The 21,073-nt window shown below is 38.8% G+C and overlaps 2 protein-coding genes across 3 annotated transcripts; one reads left to right on the top strand and one right to left on the bottom strand.

Annotated features, from left to right (window-relative positions):
* Positions 1–73: 73 nt before the first annotated feature.
* LOC145902302 (huntingtin-interacting protein 1-like) lies at positions 74–5,640 on the bottom strand. Of its 2 annotated transcripts, XM_082990227.1 has the most exons (11): positions 5,505–5,640; positions 5,259–5,413; positions 3,745–3,808; positions 3,332–3,474; positions 2,915–2,971; positions 2,520–2,600; positions 2,203–2,270; positions 1,664–1,725; positions 1,029–1,169; positions 660–793; positions 74–462 (listed from the first exon to the last, which is right to left on the bottom strand). In XM_082990227.1, the coding sequence occupies exons 2-11, from the start codon at positions 5,322–5,324 to the stop codon at positions 376–378; spliced, it is 903 nt and encodes a 300-aa protein (XP_082846353.1). In that variant the 5' UTR covers positions 5,325–5,413; positions 5,505–5,640; the 3' UTR covers positions 74–375. The 2 variants fall into 2 exon arrangements, with proteins under 2 accessions (XP_082846353.1, XP_082846354.1); XM_082990228.1 differs by lacking the exon at positions 5,505–5,640 and having other exon boundaries at positions 3,745–3,972; positions 5,259–5,400.
* A 6,387-nt stretch (positions 5,641–12,027) lies between these two features.
* LOC145902301 (sodium- and chloride-dependent creatine transporter 1-like) lies at positions 12,028–20,722 on the top strand. Its single transcript, XM_082990226.1, has 15 exons — positions 12,028–12,258; positions 12,782–12,981; positions 13,397–13,532; positions 13,952–14,083; positions 14,936–15,112; positions 15,373–15,439; positions 15,678–15,810; positions 16,264–16,398; positions 16,857–16,960; positions 17,207–17,444; positions 17,708–17,839; positions 18,183–18,285; positions 18,708–18,808; positions 19,143–19,316; positions 19,821–20,722. Exons 2-15 carry the CDS (start codon positions 12,796–12,798, stop codon positions 20,061–20,063), a joined length of 2,061 nt encoding a protein of 686 aa, XP_082846352.1. The 5' UTR covers positions 12,028–12,258; positions 12,782–12,795; the 3' UTR covers positions 20,064–20,722.
* The last annotated feature ends 351 nt before the right edge of the window (positions 20,723–21,073 follow it).

Here is a 21,073-nt window from a genome sequence, read left to right as displayed (position 1 = left end):
TGCGCAAAACACACATGATTTGAATAAGCAGACTCCATTTGGGTTTGATCTGTGAGATCACATTGCGACCCGTTAGAACGAAAACCATGATCTGTATATTTGTGCAAAGAGTAGAAAATATATAGGGCGATATCAAAGTCGAGACAGAAACAAAAAAACAAATGCTGCGATTACGCGACAAGAACACTTAAATGAAGAAGTTTAAGTTGAAAGACGTAACGCAAGCGAAATAACCACCGATGGCGTCAGAAAACGGGGAGTAAATGCAAAAAAGTGTAGAAAGCAATTTTAAAAGACCAATTTTAAACAAAATATTAAAATGTTTTGATGACAAGCTGAATTCTATATGTTGTGATCCAGCATTCATGTGGAAAACTAACTTCGATCCAGTACTCCTGGTAAAATTGTCACTGGTCCCAACCTATGGCTTCCATCAGATCCAATGAGAAAATTAGGAACAGTCTAATGTAAAGTTACACTGATTAGCTATTATGTAGAACACATTTTAATGCTTTGCAATACCAACAAATATACAGTGACAATCTTCCTTATTCAAACATATACTGCAATAAAAGGCAATCTACAGTCCAATAAGCACCAATTTTTTAATATCATCAAATTAGAGCAAAATATATTAAATAAACATTGTTTCAACCAACCTCATGCATTGTTGGGACCTGTATGAGTTTCTTAAAGTACTGCAGGTTGCTACATATGTAGTAGAACTTCTTGAGATTGGCATGACATGTTCTGAAACGCTCACGGTGACCAGTTAGTGTATCAGGGGGTAAACCTTTACAAAAATCTACATATATACCATCTTTTTACGATAGTTTTATCTTAAATTGACTACATTTTTATGCTGAAAAATAGATAAATTTTACAGCTTGCAGTAGAAACATTTTACTAAACAAAATTAATTAAAAACTTATTCATTAACATTCCAAACATATTGTTACATCACAGAACTTTTGTTTCTTCGTGCATAAAAAAAAATCACTTCACAAACACTTGGTACAAGCACTTACATGAGTGTAATTTAAAAAGAAGCTTGATAACGCAGTCATAAAGTTGACTTGAATCACGAATAACAAGAATACAAGGAGCGAGACGACACTGTCCAGGTGCAGTGAGGGAAACTGCTCGTGACATATCCAGGGTTGAGAAAACTGCACAAAAATGCAGGAGACAAAATAAAATACCATTCGTTTCAGGGAAAATGGATGGAATGCCAGTGAACACAATAACAATTTTGCAAGTTATTGGCTAGAAACATAGGCGCCTAGTTTTTATTTTTCCAGGGGGGCGGCTATATTATGACGTCGTAATTTGTTACTATGACGTCATTAAGTATCGAATAACTGTGTTTGAATTTCAATGCATGAGGCGTATTAGTTAAAAGGGCGGCGTTAACGATGAACACACGAGATCGACAAAGTACCTGTTGCTGTTGGCATATCGTACTGCGAGACTGACGTTGCAACAACCGATGCAAGCGAAACTAGGTCAACATATTTTGTGTGCGTCGTGTAAGCAACACATTGTTTTTTCATTGAACGTTACGTATGCGACAAGTTACATGGTGCGGACAGCCGCGCGTAACAACCAAAAAAAAAACTGCCCCCTCCCGGATTAGGCGCCTGTGGCTGGAAAGATAACAGACTTTTTTGTTGCAGATCCACCAGCGCATCAATTCCATCCAAAATGTTCACACTCAGTTCAAAGCTGTGAAAAAGCAATCAAGTCATTACTGACGTAAAACTGCAATAACAGCACGATAAAGCACAGTTAGGCGTGGGCTATATTACAGGATGAAAAGTAAAAATGCATTATTTATGTATGATGGGGTTCATGAGAAATGGCATGTCTTTAAGGCATGTATAATTCAAAATTGTCTGGTCTCCATTACATTACTGATGGCACAATAAGTACATACAATGCTATTACGACACTGTAAGTACATTGTGATATTCATCACATTTATTCCATAAAAAAAATGCTTTATTTAGGTTGGGTGTGATTTCTAAAAGTACAGAAACGAACACTGCTTAAAATGTATTGAGTTCGATGCAATAAACAGCACATCAAATGACAATAGATCTAAAACTAGCTTAACTAGTTTACACCATATAAGGTCAGCCAAACATTCTGTACTTGTTTTTTTTTGTAGCCTTTGAAGGATGAGTTATTTATTTTACTCACGCAGCATCTTGCCCAATTTTTTCCAACTCTTCTTCAGAGATTGAAAGATTGCCAGGAAATGACTCGTACTGAATAAACAACATTTAGATCACTTAATATTAACTTACTGCAGTTTTGCTAAATGCTGTACATTGTGTCAGAAATATTACTATATAATGATCTAATTGAGCAGAATTGGTTGAAATATATCCTCAAGTGGATTTAAAAAAAGCACAAGTGAAAACCCATAGGTTTACAGACAGTTTACTTACTATTTATAGCAAGAACCTCTACTAATTCCAAGTTTTTAAGACTAGATTTAACCCTGATGCTTGTACCTTTTTGTAAAATTCCATTCTTTGCAACAAACACTTCAAATAACAACCAATTAGTTTTCCATAGCCAACAGGAGTGTGACCCTGAATAAACATGTGATACTTAAATACAAATGTCAGGACCCATATGATTAATAAAATACAATACATTAAGCACATATTGACAAATCAAACATTTCCAACCATTCTTTTCCTGTAAAAAAGACGTGACATGACAAAAAAAATTTAGCAATTACATTCATTTCTGATGTATATCGATTTTTGCCATGTAGCATGTACAAAATAAAGGGAAGATTTTCTTATATGTATATACACCGTAAGAAATGTATCGCACATGATATTGATGTATCTGCAAATTTATCAACACTGGCAGTAAAAGGAATGGATTTTAAGCTTACCCAATTTCGAGATAGGTCATTTAATTGTTGTCTGTACTTTGCTGAATCTTGAATTACCTAAAAACAGAAGGAAACAATAGATCTTCTGTTTCCATTGTTCAATGATTTTCTTTTACACAAACAAGCTGCTGGTAATTTCTGACCGACAAGCTACGATACAAGCATTCCAGCTAAGAGCAGAGTGTAACCAGAAATCAACAAAGGAACTATTGAGTTAGCCAGACAACACAAACTTACACATATATTTAAAGGCTTTTTGTTCTTTAAAGTAAAAACTAAAATTGGTTTCAGACTTATTCCAACAATTATAAAAATATTAATCCAATACTACCCCCAGACAAAGCCAACTTAGAAGGAAAAATAACTAAATAAAACATATTACAAACATATTAGCACAATCTGTGTTTGTATATTTACATTAGGATGTCCATCTCTTAGGAGTTTGTGCAGGACATGACAGAACTTCCAACCCACAATAGACTCAGATGATAAAGGTAATGTCCGCACAACTTGCCAGAATGTCTGGGCTCCCTTCTCTTGATGAGTTCCAAGAATTATGCCTGAACATTATTATAAGTTTCTTACTAATATGTTTTTGATATGGTCATGATTGGTAGGCAAGACTGCTTTGAATGCTTTTTTGTATCTGTACTATAAACTGCATCATTTTATGTTTTTTTTCTGGTTTAATGGAAAGTTCAGGATTTTGGTGTCAACGTAATTTAAAAATACTACAAGAGGGTCATAACAATCTTTCTTAATGCACAAATCATCATTTGTTCACTCTTGCAGAAAGCATTGAAAAATATCGACTAGTTTGTATAACTCACTTCGAACATGTTTCTCCTTGGTAGCACATTCCACTGGGTTGATGGCTTTATGTATGCTAGTGGTCTGGACAAAAACAAATAAACAATGTTGAAACACCTGTAGGCCAATAAACATGCAAGAATAGTCCACAAATACTTCAACCTAATCCTGACAAATGCTTCTCAGGCCCCATCTGTGTATTTCTATGGGAAAGTGTTTCTCGGTCGGGAAATCCCTTTCTCGAACTCCTGCGTAACAGAGTTAATTGTGTGTAATAATGCAATGGGTCATGCATGGGCACCAGTGTTTTGGTTGAATGAGCACAAATGAACAGGCTATTGTCATGGCAATTTTCAGTGAGTTTTGGACAGTTTTTCTATGGTTTTCAGGGTTATTAGTCAGACAGTAAATTGTTAGAGGGTGCTGTTGAACAAGTAGCTGAAAAACTACCAACATATTGAGGTGGATTTTGTGGAAAAAAGAATCGCGGAAAGTATGATCAAATTGTGATTTTCTGTTAGTCCCGACCCTTGTCTAGGAATTCCGGTCAAAATTATATTCGAGATAACTACTTTAACCGCTCCCCCAGGGACATTTTGCCCTGTTTGACATTATTTGGCTAAAAAAGCAAAAAAGTGTAGGTTTGTTTTGTAAAAATATCATTCACAGAAAGTACCCTACATTTGCAATTAAGTAAAGTCACTAACCCTCCTCTACACAATGCCTTCAGAAATAGATGTCTCATAAGTTTATGGCCCCCCAAGGGCTGTTTGTACCCCAGCTGAGATACAGCCTTTAAAGAGAAGCCATGATTCAAAAAGTGTATAAGTGTAAATTGTACTATAAGGTTGTGATAAACATGAGAAATTTACAAATGTGTTTTAATGTCAGAAGTTAGTATAGTGTACCTGTATATACATATAATCATGCCTTTTGTTTCATCATCTTTAAAATTTGACAAATAAAACTTTCTGAAACTAAATGATCCAAAATGCGGCCTTTTTCATTTTACAAAAAGTCGACCACGAAGAGTTTTTTAAGTAGTAATTTCATTACAGCTTTTGCAACCAGAGGGATGTTAGTTGACAAAAAAAAATCGCCAGTTGACAAAAGTTTGAACGTGGTTACTCGGCCACCTTACGAGGTAGCGACTTAATTTTTTTACACAAAAATAGATCACGGGCGGAACTTTCCAATGATATCAAAATTTAAAAAAAAATTACATTAATATTCGAATATGAATATGATATGTTTGCTATGCTATAACCATAAGTAAACATCGATTTCCGCTGAAATCCTTAAGGCTAGATATTCTTTGGCGTCCATACTATCTAAAAATATTAAACTTTTTCGCGAGAAAAAATGGAAAGCTTCTCAAATTTGACGAGCATAACAAAACATTTTAGAAAATAAAACTTGCATATATAAACTTACAAAATAACAACTTAGTAAAAATGTAAATGCCTTTATAACAAGACAAATAAGTTTGTCAATACATTTTCAAGTTTGTTGCACAGATTCCTTACATAAATACCTGGAATTTTTCAAAGTTTTTTCTTTCAGCATCAAGCGTTGGTGGTCGACGTCTTAGAATGTTCATGCTTGGTTTGTGGTGATAGAAAACTGTTTTATTTAGTTACCATGATGAAGACAATGATTAATACATCCTTTGATGCTAACACGTAACACCTAGATAGAAAAGAGTAAGCAAAATTGTTTGCACGCAAATTTTATGCTTTTCTATTTGCAATGTTTGGGTCTTGTGCGGAATCGTACGTACCTATGTTCCAGACACCGGGGAAACCCCGAATTTCGTCACAATGAAGGTGCAAAAACACCAATGTTTTGCACACAGAATTAAAAAAACCAATGTGATTTATCAAACAAAAAACATTTTCAGTTACTGTTACTCTAGCAACAAGGATAGTTTTTATTTTGGCAAAGTTCGTTATGCATCATTGATTTCGCAGTTTTTGTTTCTGTGTTGGTATATTATTACAAATATTACTGTAATTTGTCCGTCGTGTTTAGTACAACTTGGAGTTTGACACAATCGGAAAATGATTAAATGAATTTCAAAAACCCTACATATGTAGTACTTTGACAAAAAACAATGGTTTCTGTTCGAATGTTTTGTAAAATGCCCAAATTAGTGTTTTGATTTCTTTAAATAAATGCCCATTGCAGCAGTTCCATACCTTTGTCTGATCACAGATTACCCTTCACGAAAAGTCATTATTTCAGCTCAAAATTAACCTAAAGTTTGGATAAAAGCTAAATATACGAAATTAAAATGATAAAGCAACGTCTCCTTTGGGGTCCGCGAGTCCCAGGTTGGAAACCTCAGACCTGACGGATACCATTTGTGCCCTTTGACCCCTTGTTAACGTCATCCAAAACTAACGTAAAAACGTTCCGTGAGGAAATCACCTCAATCATGCCTTATTTCGGTTGCAATTGTTGACGGAAAAGGCCACTTCGTTGAAAAATGGCGCTTGTCTACCATTTTATTTTGATGTGAGCATTTAGCTTATGCTGTACTCTAGCACCACGCATGTTTCCCAAATTAATTCTTTACACATTTGGAACACAGTCGGATCGAAGGCTGAAGACGGACCTAGGCTTTCCCGCAGAACTCGCACAGTCTCCCGGCATTCGCTCGACGACAGACCTATTTTTCATTGTAACTTGTTAAATACCCGTTCGCAATTTTTTCTGTCTTAATTTCGCTGTCATATTCTAAGTCATAACTCTGCCACCCAACAAGTCTCGGACACGTAACTAAACAACTGGCCCGCGCTAGAAGTTACTCGCTTATGGTTTGCCATCGGTGTCATATTTCGTCATATTGTACGCGTACCATAGATAACGTGCGTGTGCCTTATTAACGAACGTGCACGTTATTTAAAACCTGGCCAACTTTGTCAAAATTCGAATAAGAGCGACATCGTGTGGAATAATAAGGTACGCGCGCGTTATGAGCAGCACGTTCGCTATTAATGCAAATGCACCTAAATAGGATACATTTAATGGCCAACCGTGTCACAAGTCATACTCATGTACGCGTACATTAACGAACATGCAACTTAATAACGTGTTTGTAGTTTAGTAACGTGCGCGCATGTTAAGTTGGCCGATAGTGTCATAATCTAAGGTAAAATTACTTGTGCTGTCATCAGCTTATGGGCGTCGACATGCTCTTGTTTTGTGCTTTCACTTTTGCAAATATCACTCATGTATCCATCTAGTGGACATCTGTGGTCCGCGCCGTTTACATTGTTGTTGGTCCAGACCAGTCCGCAATTATTTTTTGGCGCGACTGACAAAAAATATTCCTAATGTGTGGCGACCCCAACAGGAACTTGCAACGTAAGGTTTCACTGCATTCAACTCTGCCTTTGGCAAACTCAACACAATTAAATTGCGACGTATTGAGCCTTAAATTCATAGTTTGACAATATTGAGCAGTTAAATTACACATAGCCTATCTTTTATCAAGCGGTTCGTAAAATTGAGAGTTACACAACAAAGGCAACATATTTTTGTCACCAAATCAAGTGCAGCTTTGGCCCGGCTGTGCTAACGGTTGCCCATCCTTGGTTTAATCTATAAATGTAAGTGGCTATATTGGTCTCCTTTGGCACATGTTAAGTTGGCATTTTACAAAGTTTACATCTTTGCATCGCAATTTAATTGTGTTAAGTTTTGCAAAATCAGAGTTGATTGCAGTAAAACCTCACGTTGCAGGTTCTCTATAGGGTTGCGAGACAACAAAGTAAACGGCGCGAACTAAAGATGTCCACACGATGTCACTCTTATTCGAATTTTGACTCTGTTGGCCAGGTTTTAAATAACGTGCAACGTTCGTTAATAAGGCACACGCAAGTTATCTATGGTACACGCAAGTTATCTAAGGCACACGCAAGTTGTCTAAGGCACACGCACGTTATCTAAGGTACGCGTACAATATGACGACTTGCTCAGTCACTAACGCGCTTGGAACAAATTAAACTTAACGCCGCCTGATTTTGCAAACGTGTGTTTCCATTAATAAAAAAGTCTGCTCTCGGAGTCGAATTTAGTATTAACAGCAAGAACACTTAGCCTCAACTAGCTGGAATTAATTAGCAGCTAGCTGGAATTAATTGGTACGCTGCAGTACACTACCCATAAAGCGATTTCTAGAAAAATATTAGTTCCACTTCGTTGGAAAACGCCACAATCTTCCATGAAGCAATCTTCGGAATTACATGCATTTAAAGTGTTTTCCTCGTTGCCCAGATAGGCATTTTGACAATACTCATAAATTTGCCTTTCGAAAAAATTGCTATAACCCGGGGAAATGTAAGGGGAAAATGTAAAACAGTTATATGAAACTTGAGGTAGATCATGCGGAACGCTCTTATTTTTATTTTTTTTTTGTTACGCCAGAATGAAGTTAGTGCGAAATAGCTATCATATTACTTCACTAGCGACGACAGTGCTGAACTACCACACAAAGGCATTGTAGTGTTTTGTAAATGCTGTTCACGCGTCCCGTTTGCATTGCCATTTCCTTTCTGTCGTTCGGTTTGCAAGGCTTAAGCCCAACGTTCGCCTCTGTTGAAGGTTTATCGTACGTTTTACAGTTTGCTATAAAAATTTTTCATTAACATTTGTACATTCAATATTTATAATTATTAAAAAAAAATTCAGCAACACCCTGTATTGCAAAAATACTTTTAAAAACATATATACACAACTGCAGGCTACTTTGGGTTATACTTCTCTTTCTGGCTTAATCTGCAGTCTATACTGAAAACTGCTACGTTCGCCTTTTCGAGACGCCAGGATCAAAATTTTCGCGACCTTTCGTGTTCGACTATCACATAAGCCATGCTTTATTCGATTGAAAAGTTTATCAAGTGCATTTTTGCCCGTGTTCCATTTGTTTGTTTTGTGAATTGCGAAAAAAAAACACCACAAAATAAAGCCCACGCCATAAATGTTATTTGCACTTATTAACGGCCACGAGGTAGCGCATGTACGAACGTGCGACTCCTTTCACAGCGCAGCATCATACTGATAGCAGTATAGGACTGTACCACGTAGTGTGTGGTGTTACAACGGGCGGGGTTATTTTATGTTCCATTGTAATCGGAAACCGAAATATGCAATATTTTTGATAGGTAGGGTCTATCTATGACGTATCTTATTAATTAAAATTTTGGGAATACAGATGCTGTTTATTAAGTGTTTATGGTCGCGATAATGACGTCACAAGTAGCCGAAACCCAATTATTTGCAATTAAATCCAAGTAATTTTGTTGTGCAACATTCCTACCAATTTAACATTACCTAAGTCGCTAACCATCACAAAAGGAGTTTCGACTACACAACCCTAACCATGATTATCAGTACGTGTCAGTATAAAATATTCCAAAGACCATTGTAACGAGCCCAACTCGAATGGGTAAGTGACGGGATGTACCCCACGTAGCCGAATTAATGAGCTTCCACTTGCGTTTAACTTTAACCTGATTTATTAAAAACAACTGTAATTTGAAATCCATCGGGTACTTAAATTTAAACTTATAGTGGTCAAATACTTTCAGCAGGTCGAAATACATAATATTTTGAAAACAGAATATACTATTTACAGAGAATGTCTGGCATATATGGATAGGTTGTAGCGTACTGATATAAAAATGATTTAGCAAATCTTGTGTAGGTCTGTTTTACAAGACCTGGCATTGTTGCGTGATAAAAGGCGATTGTAATATACCTCCTACAACAGCACTTGTTTCATATTAAACAGGCTGCTGCTTTGTTCGGCGCAAAGCGCAGGAGTATGCTGTGGTCAGATTTCCGAAAAGAGTATTTATGGCCAGTGCACGCGCGCCCATCTGGAGAGCCAGTGGAACGTGTAAGAAACATGATATGAGTACATATCCGATGTTGGCCACCGCTTTTGTAGACCTACGATAGGTATGTGTACCTGATAAGATAACACACACAGGTAGTGGCGTGAAGGGCAAGACACCTATCGACAAGTACGTGCAAAAATATGCCTGAAATAAACTGTTTAGTTAAATACTAACGTTGCTTACGCAGTAGTTCAGTGATTTGTAATTTGTGTGCGATTTTCTCACATGTTGCATACATGACTTCAGGGTTTCACAGCTTAAAATCTTTCAAATGAGTTGTCAAGCTAGTAAAGGTACTTGCAGCTCCTCTGTATTTTTGTATGCCTGAAGTTATTTCAATTTTATGATTGTCAGACTGCGCTAAGTTTATGATTTGACGCGTTGCCGTGTTACGCAAGAATTCCAATAAGCAAACTGAACTTTCGTCGACGGATTGCGCAAGAACTCCATGTTGTAGTTACTCTAAAGTCACATTGACCTTGCAGGAAAGCGCGAGGGTTCAACGTTCGTTCCTAGTTTACATAAACGTACGTGAGCCAGACACGTTGCCTGTATTTGTCGAACCGAGCCCCTGAAACGCCGGTAGATTTCGCCGGTAAGTGTCCAATCAGGTTTAGCGTCGTTGCGACATGCCCAAACCGCGCCAAGCCGATTAGGAGCCAGGCTTTTTGTATAAATTCAGTACAGAAACGATTGCAAGGCTCTAGGGGGCTGTTTGGCGTTCGATGTCGATTGGTCTTCAGCGCGCATGGTGATAGGACATCTTGTGCAACATTGACTTTTTTGTCTGGTGTTAATTGCGCACAACTGCGGCCACCGTATGGCGTTGTAATTAGGACACATGTGTGGCTGTCTATTTGCGTGTAATTCCAGGCCGTAGCTCCTCTTGTAGTTTCGGTATAGCCTATGTCTAGAGCTTGGATAATTGTGTGGCAAAATAAGACAGCTAAAATTATTTTGGTATTAACAGTTTTAAAAAAGACAGCAAAAAATTGATCCGCTTAAAATTAAAAACTGTTACTTCGGACGTATGTGATTTTATGGGCATGTAAATGTATAGACCCGCGGTTTATCATAACATGGCTTTTGTGGCTACTACATGCAGTATTGGTAAAGTACAGGTTAAAGTTGCTTTACATGCGTTAAGGAGCCGGTTAAAACGCAGTTTCAAGGTTAACAGAGCACTCGAACAAGCAGTTAGACAATTGCGGTTTTTCGTCGGCCAAGTCAAGATCGACAACTTTAACAAGTGCTTCTCAGTACTTCCATGTGACCCAGGGGTTATTTCCCCAAGAAATCATTGCAGGGTTTTTAGGACTAAGTTAAAAAGATGTAGAAGTTACAGCTTTGTGCGTGTGGTTTCGATGCCACATTGGCATATATTGACCCGTTTCGCGTGTCTATTCAGCATAGTTTAGTTAGTGTTTAAACAGAGAGGCTTTGTGGCTCTTAAAATTTTACTGTATATCATTAAAACTCAAGATAAAACTATTCGGTCTACAGGCACCATCCAAAATGCCTGATAAAAGTTCATTTATGCGTTAGGACTAAAGGTTTTATCACGGTGATAAAAACTGTTTTTTTCAGCGGTGTTTGAATAGATGTTTTCGGCTTCGTTACAGCGAGATTTGTTTGTAAAGTCTTGTTTTTCTAGTTTGCATTCAAAATTTAGTTTATCTTCCCACAATATGAGTGCCTCCTGGTTTAACCCAGCCGCCTTAAGCTAAGCCACAATCCCAACCCAAGCGAACGCAAAAACCACCCAAATATGTACGATTTTAAGTTGTGGTAAGAACTGCCTTGCGTCATAGATGGTAAACACTTGAATGACGTTCAACTTTGTTTGTACGGGTAACAACTGTGTATTTGTGGTTTGTGCACCTGCATCACTGTTAAAAGTTATTACTGGGTCACCTTGGCAGGCACTGCGACCTTGAGGGGACACCAGCTTCGTCCTTTGGCCTCCCCTCTGCGCGTGCGCATTTGTTTCGTCACAATGCCGATTGTGAAATGCCACCGGTGAGGGACAAAAGTTCCACAATAGAGACTGGCAGGGTTACAAACAAGTTAGCGCTTATAATAGCCTTCTTATGCCAAGAATGATCTATTTATAGGGTGTGTGCGTAGAGTGACCTACATTTACTCTTGGAATCTAGGGTAAAGGTGTAGTGATATCAAAAGACATGTACAGTGACCCGTATATTTAATGTTTCGGCATTAGACAGTTAACGGGACAGATGTAATGGTAATGGTTTGTTTAAATAATAATAAAATAATCGTTTTATGGGGTAGCATATTTCCATTATTTATTAACGATTTGCATTTTTAAATTGAAAATTTGCCCAAAACAAACCATAAAATTTGTGATTTTTCTATTGCAGAAGTAGAGATGCCACCGATGGGTGTTTAGGCTTGTTGTCAACGATATGATATATTTTCGACTCTCTACTTTTAAGTGTTTTATTGATTGTTTCTAAAACTCTACCTCGACCGGCACTCCTTTCGTCTCAGTGCAGCTTGCGAACCCTCTATATCAACTTCTTTCCACACGAATCATCTTTCTCCTGTATAACATCCCCCTGTCAACAAATCAACGAAGTCGCAAAAAAAGGACACCCGACATTTCAGGTAAGTCGTATTATTGTTTAGTTTGTGATGCGAAACGGTGTCGGATCAGCAGGTGGTCTCATAAAGTTTGGGAACTGTCCGTGGAGAACGGGTCAGTTTGGGTCGTTGTAAGAGTAGGTGAAACTTTAAAACACGCGACCGTGTTCAATGAAGCGTGCAGTCTTCTGCTCAACTTTCTAAAACAAGCGTAAATGCGCAATAAAACTATTTCTCCAATTCTGTGGCAACATCAGTCGGATAGATGAGTTATATAAGCGTATTCAGGGCGGCCATAATAAGAATTGAAATTAGAGAAGCTTTTTTTTTAAAGAAGGGTATAATTTGCGTCAAATCATCAGTTTTCAGTGGTCTCGTATTGGAAAGATTGAAAGCAACACATATGAGGATTTTCATGCACAGAAATCTGTGATTGTATTTTTGGCGATTATCAAGTTGATTACTTTTAACGAAAATCTTACAGAAGCAAACCGGTTAAAAATAGTTTTTTTCTGTCTCAAACGTATAGTTTCCACTTATTTTGCAGCTAATAGCTCGAAAATGCAGTGTCCCGAAGAAGAACTTTTCCTGGAGGAGAACAATGCTCCAAGCGATCCTGCGGATGCAGGCCAAGATTCCTCATCGTCGAGCAGTACAAGCCAGGAGGATGCAGCAAGTGTCTCGCCACCCACTTCATTCAGCAAGGGCGACAACAGCGACGAAGCTCTGTGCCGTTCCGCTGTTCAGGTGTGCTTTGATATTGTAGCTGACTGCGTAGCAGAGAATTTCGGATAGTTGGGGAGGATATACATCATGAATGAAAAAACCTAAAACGAACGTGTTTGTGTTTGCCCTTTTTTTAGAATTAAATGTTATAAACCCATTTGATTTTCTGCAATCTAAACTAAAGAGGAATAAACTGAACACACTGTAATGAAATTAGGGCAAAATTATGCATTTTACGTCAGAAGAAAGTAATATATTCCAAGTAATTTAAAGTTTAATGCTGTCTTATTTATACTCCCGCTGTCATATCGAGATCATGAGGTTTACAGAAGCCTGTAAACCGATAACACTTATATACCTATACGGTTAAAATGTTGAAGCATATTAAATCTGTTTCTGGACAGCATTTTTAAGTCTTTAAACTTTACACACACAGGAGACAGATGGAAGGCGAACTCCACAGAGAGAGACTTGGGATAAGAAAATTGACTTCATTTTATCGTGCGTCGGCTTCGCGGTCGGACTTGGCAACGTGTGGCGGTTTCCTTACCTCTGTTACAAGAATGGGGGAGGTAAGTGTTTGTAACACGGAATAATAGGACGTCCCAGCCACAATTCTTCAAACATTTGTGCGCAACTACGTAGCTGTTTTTTTTTGCATAGAAAACCAGCTTTTCCGTCAAATTCGTGATGTTTTTTATTAGAACTTTAGAAGTCTCCAGTTAAACTATAAATATGATTTAAAGTCACACATTGTAAAATAAAAATTAAAGATTTGGATTATGATATTAAAAGTTGACAATTAATTTAGATTGCTTGGTAGCATTAAAAAAAATCTGATTGAGCCAGAAACTACAGGGGAAATGCAAAACAAAACTTTTTGCACAAAATAGTTTCATAATTACAGCAGAGTTAGTGCAAAAAAGGACAGAATTTCTGACGTATGAGGCCTCTTACGACTGCGCATTAACGTTTCCAATTATTCCGACAGGAGCCTTCCTCATCCCGTTTATCATCTTCATCTTCACCAGCGGAGTCCCGGTTTTCTTTCTAGAAGTTTCGCTCGGTCAGTTCATGAAGCAGGGAGGGATTGGGATTTGGGACATTTGCCCGCTGATGAAAGGTGAATGCCGCGTTGTCTGGCTGTACGGGCCACTACGCACCGCTGATAACCGCTGTTGGACCAATCTGTGTTGTTGACCGCAGGGGATTAAAGGTGTTGCGTTACCTACACACAGGTGTTGTGTACATTGCATGCCCTGGATGTACTTAACAATGTCATTTTGGGTGGCCCACCGTTGTCCCTTTAAAAGTAGGAAGAAAAGGTGGTTTGTTTTCACAAAATCTAGTTATATTTTTTGCCATTGTTTTTTTAGAGGGAAATAAGTATTTTAAAACAGACACGTGGTATGTTTTTATATAAACTGAACAACACTGTAATCCCCAAGAGATATGTTTTGATTTGCACGTTTCTTATGTCAATATTAAAGCGTGAATACTGGACATCTGGCCAACTATGTATGGGTTTGATTTGATTTGGTGTGGGCAGGATAATAACATTTCGAGTGAGTCGAACCTTTCGGTCGCGGTCAGATAAGGTCGCACGCATTTGCACTCCCGTTGCGGAAAGACTTGCATACGTCAGCTTTTTTGGTCACCAACTTCGCGGCGGCTGCAAACAAGCGGTTGTTTGTCACCTGTTTAGAGCGTATCTCTGCATGCACCAAATGTTGACAGCTGTTTTCCTTTGAAACGTCATCACTAAACTGCAATGCGACAAAAATTGCAAGCAACGTACTTATCATATTCATATGTATCACTGTGTGTTGAATACGGGTCGTAGTATTGACGTTTCAAAAGGAAAACAGCTGTCAACATTTGGTGCATACAGAGACATACGTTGAAATCCGGTGACAAACAAGTGCTTGTTTACATACAACGTGCGAGGTAACAGCGATTTACATATCTTTTACAGGGATCGGGTTGTCATCAACCATCATCGTCTTTTTCTGCAATTGTTACTACATCATGGTGCTGACTTGGGCTATTTATTACCTCTACCGGTCGTTTACGGCCGTTTTGCCTTGGTCAACATGCGGTAACCTTTGGAACACCGACTCCTGCGTGACCAACTTTTCCGCCACCTCTAACGGTATGAAAACAGCACCACGTTCGTTATAAATTATGAGCAAAGCGGTCTAATCCTATGGCCTTTGTCGCGATTTAGCCACAAAAAATACTCGTGGAGTTTGCTTTTCAATAACAGGTCATAAGGGGAACAACAACATGTAAATTTAGATATATTCGTTGTATTTCGATTATAGTAGGTGAGGCAATAGGCCAACTTACCCTTTAGTTGTGTAGTTGTGTCCCAGTTTGCTGCAAATTCACCAAAAATCTACTTCTTCACAGGCACGAACGTCACAACAATGGTTGCCACCAACGTCAGCCATACCTCACCTGTCGTTGAGTTCTGGGAGTAAGTATTAACGGTGAAAGCTGATACCCACGGCAGACGGTGATTCTCCGTGAGGAAATCACCAAATGGAAGCCTGACTCGATAACCTGTAAGGTTTCATCGATGTCCATGTCCTTTTCATAACCTCCCAACTTTTGCGTGTACAGCTCATCTACACATTGTAGTCTTTTTGAGAAAAATAAACGTGATTCGATGTGAAATCCACTGCACACAAATCATTCTCGTGTTTGCTTCACAGACGAGAAGTCCTCCAGATCACAACGAAGATCACCGAAACCGGGTCGATGCGTTGGGAGTTGGTCGTCTGTCTGATGCTGGCCTGGCTCATTTGCTACGTGTGCATCTGCAAGGGTATTCGAGCTACTGGGAAGGTTGGTGCTGGACGATCGGAACATCGCGCAACTCACATGTTTTGAGTAATTTTTTGTGTGTTGAAAGGCAGTTTCGGGACAAAATCACTTTTAAATTTTACCTAAATGTATTAAAAAGTGGTGGTGAGTGGGGTGCATTCCCTAAATAACAAACTGACCACCCCTAAAACATATATGACACCACTGCCACCTTTCAACAAAATGTTGTGGAATGTCATATAAGTAAGCTTGCAGCCTTATGAACTCTTTGAGCTGCATACAGACGGCCACTGTTTGGGCCTATAAGGTCTCATCGGTGCAGTTTGGTGCGACTCTTGCAGACAATCTTGCCGGCCAAACGGCCAGGCAAAGACTTCCACTTTGTGGTGACTATACAATCACCGTCATCCGTTGGGCACCCTGGGTGCCACCATGAGACTTTATAAACGGAATGATTCATGTTGTTACTCTCAGGTTGTTTACTTCACCGCCATTTTCCCATACATCGTGCTCCTGTGTTTGTTGGTTCGCGGTCTTACTCTGCCTGGAGCGATAGATGGAATCGAATTTTACATCAAACCCAACTGGACGAAACTCAACGAAGCACAGGTTCGTGAAAATTCTCGATTGTCCAATGTACATTACTATATACCGACATATGCCGCCTTCATCAACACTAACTACCCCATAAGTGGACAGAGATAAGGATTTTTCTAATTTTAAATAACGTTATAGCGATATGTAAATAACAGCACTCTCCCCGCAATGTACGACCGTCTGACTTTGCAAGATAAACTTCCAAATAAGGACCTGTACACCCAGTCTAATATTTATTGCAACGGATTGTGTAATTGCAAGTTCACTTACCTCGTTCGGTGGGATTTCAACGGCGCCTGACTTGATAACCTTTATGGCTTTATAGCTGCCCATTACATTTAATTACCTTCGTGTTTTGTTCATCTGCGTAGTTGCTTTTTGCAAAAATACAGATGGTTTGTGTCGCAAAATTTGTGTGCGAATAAATGTGTGATGCAAATACGCACATATCGAGTTATCTTTGCCTTCAGGTGTGGGTGGACGCTGGGACACAAGTTTTCTTCTCATATGCCATCGGTCTTGGAGCTTTGTCCGCCCTCGGGAGTTACAACATCTACAACAACAACTGCTACAAGTAAGACAGAACAAAGTGTATGTTCGGATATATCGATCATACATATTATTGTCATTAATTTGTTTATATTATCATATGGTCTAAAAAATGATTAAAATGCTAAAAAAAGGACACAGACAAAAATTATTTGTTAAAAAAGGCTCATTTTCCAACGCATAAAATAACTTCATCCAGCTTTATCTTTTTTTCAGCAAAAAAACAACAATAAAAAAACAGTGTTTTACTTGATAATTATTTGCTTTACAGGGACAGCATGATTCTGGCGCTCGTCAACTCTGGCACGAGCTTCTTCGCCGGGTTTGTAATCTTCACATTCCTCGGCTTTATGGCGCACGAACAGAAAGTCCCAATAGAGAAGGTGGCCGAGTCCGGCCCGGGTTTAGCCTTCATAGCTTACCCGAAGGGGGTTACCCTCATGCCTCTGTCACCCGTATGGTCGTGTCTATTCTTTCTTATGATCTTGATGTTGGGTCTGGATAGTCAGGTAGGTCTTCATTATGTTTGAGTGTTCATGAGAGTTTCAACTTGGACGGGTTTGGATTATGTTTGCTAACTCAGTAAAAAAAAAACAATTGACCTTGCAAAAAGGTCATACAACAACCTTAATGAAATATATTCTAAGGTGTCTTAATTATGAAGAACTTGCTGAATAAACTGGCACGTACATGCAAGTGATATTAACTGATGACAATGTTGAACACAGCACACCCAACTTCCCAACTAAAACTTATATCTGTTTATTCTCAGTTTGTCGGAGTTGAAGGATTCCTCACAGCCATCATAGATTTGTACCCACGCCAACTCAGACCTAGGCGAGCGCTCTTTGCCGCCCTTGTGTGTTCGATTTGTTTTCTGATCGGGCTTTCAATGGTTTCCCAGGTAACGTGTTGAAATAGCAGCCAACAAACCTTTATTCTCGAAAATAATAAAAACAAGGCATATGACGTTATTTTAAGGGCGACGTTAAAGTCCCGATTCGAGGTAAAATATACTGCTTGGCTCTAGGTTTCTTGAACTAGTTGCGTAAGTAGGTTCATGGTTTGCATTTAATGTTGTTGCGTACTTGAAATGAAATGAACTGACAAAAAGGCATCCCTAGTAACTCACTTTAAAAATTAAACTAAATGAAAGATTTGGTGCCAAAAAAAAGCCACTGGCTAACGGCCATAATGGAGTTATTTAATGTCTGTTCATTGTTCAAATACTTAAATTTTTCCTGCAGGGTGGAATGTACGTGTTCCAGATATTCGATTACTACTCTGCAAGTGGGATGACTTTGCTTTGGATGTCATTCTGGGAATGCGTCGCTGTCGGGTGGATTTACGGTAGGACTATTTACGTCATAAATCTCATGTCAGTGTACGTCACAGTCTGTTTAACCGAATCCGAATATCGCGATTCGGCAGAGCAATAAAGATGTTTCTATATTCGGCCAAAACCGAATATCGATAGCTTATTGACATATGCCTAACTCAAATTTGAACAAAAATGCTTGATATCGTGACTTGAATTACACGAAAATTGGAATTACACGAAACAGAGCGAATTTAACGCACTATTAATTACACTAAAGTTAAATTAGGTCGCTACAGCGAAAATGCAAACCGTTTTTAACAGTGGAACAAGTGTTTTAGAATATAAAATTTCTGGCCTCTTTAGGTATTTGAATATCTTCTGTTTTTACATCCAGCCGATTCTGATTTTTTTGTGTGTTTGCACATCCCCATCATTTGTTGTCTTAATGCAGGAGCCGCGCGGTATTACCGTAACATAGAGGACATGATCGGTTACAGACCCTTCCCGTTCATCAAGTATTGCTGGCTCTTCTTCACCCCTGCTGTGGCGATGGTAAGTTTCCAGATTGAACACTGCATCGTGTAACTGTGGTTAAAAAAAGCAAATATAATAAAGGGTTACCGGGCTGTGTGCCGTTTACACATGTCACTGTAGTCAATGACAATGTATTTAGTTGCTAATTGTAATTTGGGAACACAACATAGGGTTTTTGGTTTGAATTACTGTCATATTGTATACTAAAGCAAAAATAGTCAATCTTACAAAGAGTTACCATGCTTCGTTGCGCGACAACTTAACACTTAAAAAACAAGCAAACTTCTTTAACTTACGACTAATGCTCAAATGAGGAATAACAATAGGGGATTTACCGAAAGGTTGTTTCCAGGGCATCCTGATATTCACCATTGTGAGTCACAAACCTCTGACGTACAACCGTACGTACGAATATCCTTGGTGGGCTCTTATGTTCGGATGGATTCTCGCCCTCTCATCCATGGTTTGCATTCCAGGATTTGCGATCTACAAACTGATGGTAACGCCTGGAAAGACCTTTATGGAGGTTCGTATATGTAACCCAACATTGTAAATGGTTAATTTTGACATAACACACAGTTTTTTTTTAAATTGTCTCCCGTCCTTATCGGCAGCGAAAGCTAATTTTAAAATTTTTAACAAACATTGAAAGATGAAACATTTTTCATGTGTAGAAGTAATCAACCTTCGCAGACAACATTAAATGTGCATAGGATTGTATGTGAAATTGTCACAAAAGACGGCTGAAATCAGTCTGCAATCATTCTTTTTTTCCTGGGCATGCACATGAAGTATTTCGCATCCCTGTATTGGAAACGCTTCCCAATTTTTAAGCTTGTCAATTCTGAGGAGCCGAAAGTATTCATTTATCCATGCCTTATAATGTATTTGTCACAAAAATCATAAAAAAATGAATTAGTCATGTGACTTATATCGATACCAAGATATCTACGGACATTTCTCGGAAAACTCGAATAAGCATTTTACACCATACAAGTGAAAAATAAAACGTATTCGAATTGCGTTGCAGAGGCTCTCTGCCGCCACCCAGCCGCGATACCGCGAGCACCATGACACCTACCGCGTGGGGGAGCCCTCTTCCTGCCGCAGCAAGATCTTCGACATCTTCGGAGGTTCGAGTTCATCCTCGTCTTCCTGCTCATCCGACTTTCCGACCGATCCCAAGTCGGTCGAGAGCGGCCGTTGCCATGACGACAACACGCCGCCCCCCTCCTACGAGAGCGCCAAACTGTGCGACTCCAGTTCGTTGTAGCGAATTCGATATGATGGAGATAAGTTGGGGGATTTTATTGCGCTGTGGCTGCAGAACAATTTAGTGATTGTATATGTAGACTTTGCGAGCACATCATGCTTTCAGCTTTGTTTCAAGCAAAATATGTTTGTTTTAGCAACATTTTAGGAGCTCATACCAACTTCTTGTATCAGTTTCAGTGGAGAAAACATACATCACCAAAAACTTTCAGGTTTACTTTTGCGCTTTTAAAAATTGGTTTTCAAATTTTTTTTTTTAATTTTTAACTTGTACGAATCTATTTGCAAATTTTGTGACAAGTATTTTTATATCCAAACGTCATTATAATGTTCGGTTGTTTCGAAAAAAAGGGAAAACTTTTCGAATTTCGCATCTCCTTTACGTGTGTTATTGTACAAAAAAAGTATCTCCAGTCTTAACTTTCGTCCCTGCAAGAACAAACTCTACAAGAACAACCCGTTTTAAGCGTTTAGCCCTTTTTCCAGCAGCTGTGACTTTTCCCAAGAAGAACTCCACGCTTGCATGTATATATTGCTTCAATGCTTGTCAGTCTTTACTAAAACGCCTCGTGTTGTATTGTGTCGATATATTCGCATTCAAGCTTACGCACTTCACTACCGTATGGTAACAGCTCGTTTGGAATGACCAACAAAGTTCTGTGTGCCCAAACTTGTGTTGCAAGTTATAGAAAAATACACACTGAGCTTAAATGAAAGCGAAGACCAGGTACAAAGGCCCAACGTTTTGTGAGTTATGAAGATAGTAACTATAAGAGCGAACGGCAAATTCAGTCTCTCTGGTCCACATACTTAACAAACGCAGGGTCACGTGATACATGACGTCAAGGGGCGAACATCTGGGTCGTGTCCGCGGCCGCTTCAAACTGACAGCATGTGAAGATTGTGGCAGAAGTGACCAAACCCTTTCAAAAAGCAATAGGGCCAATAATGTTTTTACAGGGAGCTGCAGCAGGCATTGCCTTTGATTCGACCTAATAGATCTCGCATCAG

The sequence above is a fragment of the Ascidia mentula genome, chromosome 5 (genome assembly GCF_947561715.1).
Source record: "Ascidia mentula chromosome 5, kaAscMent1.1, whole genome shotgun sequence".
NCBI lineage: Eukaryota > Metazoa > Chordata > Ascidiacea > Phlebobranchia > Ascidiidae > Ascidia > Ascidia mentula.
Note: the sequence above shows the minus strand (reverse complement) of the source record. Positions and strands in the feature narration are given on the sequence as shown.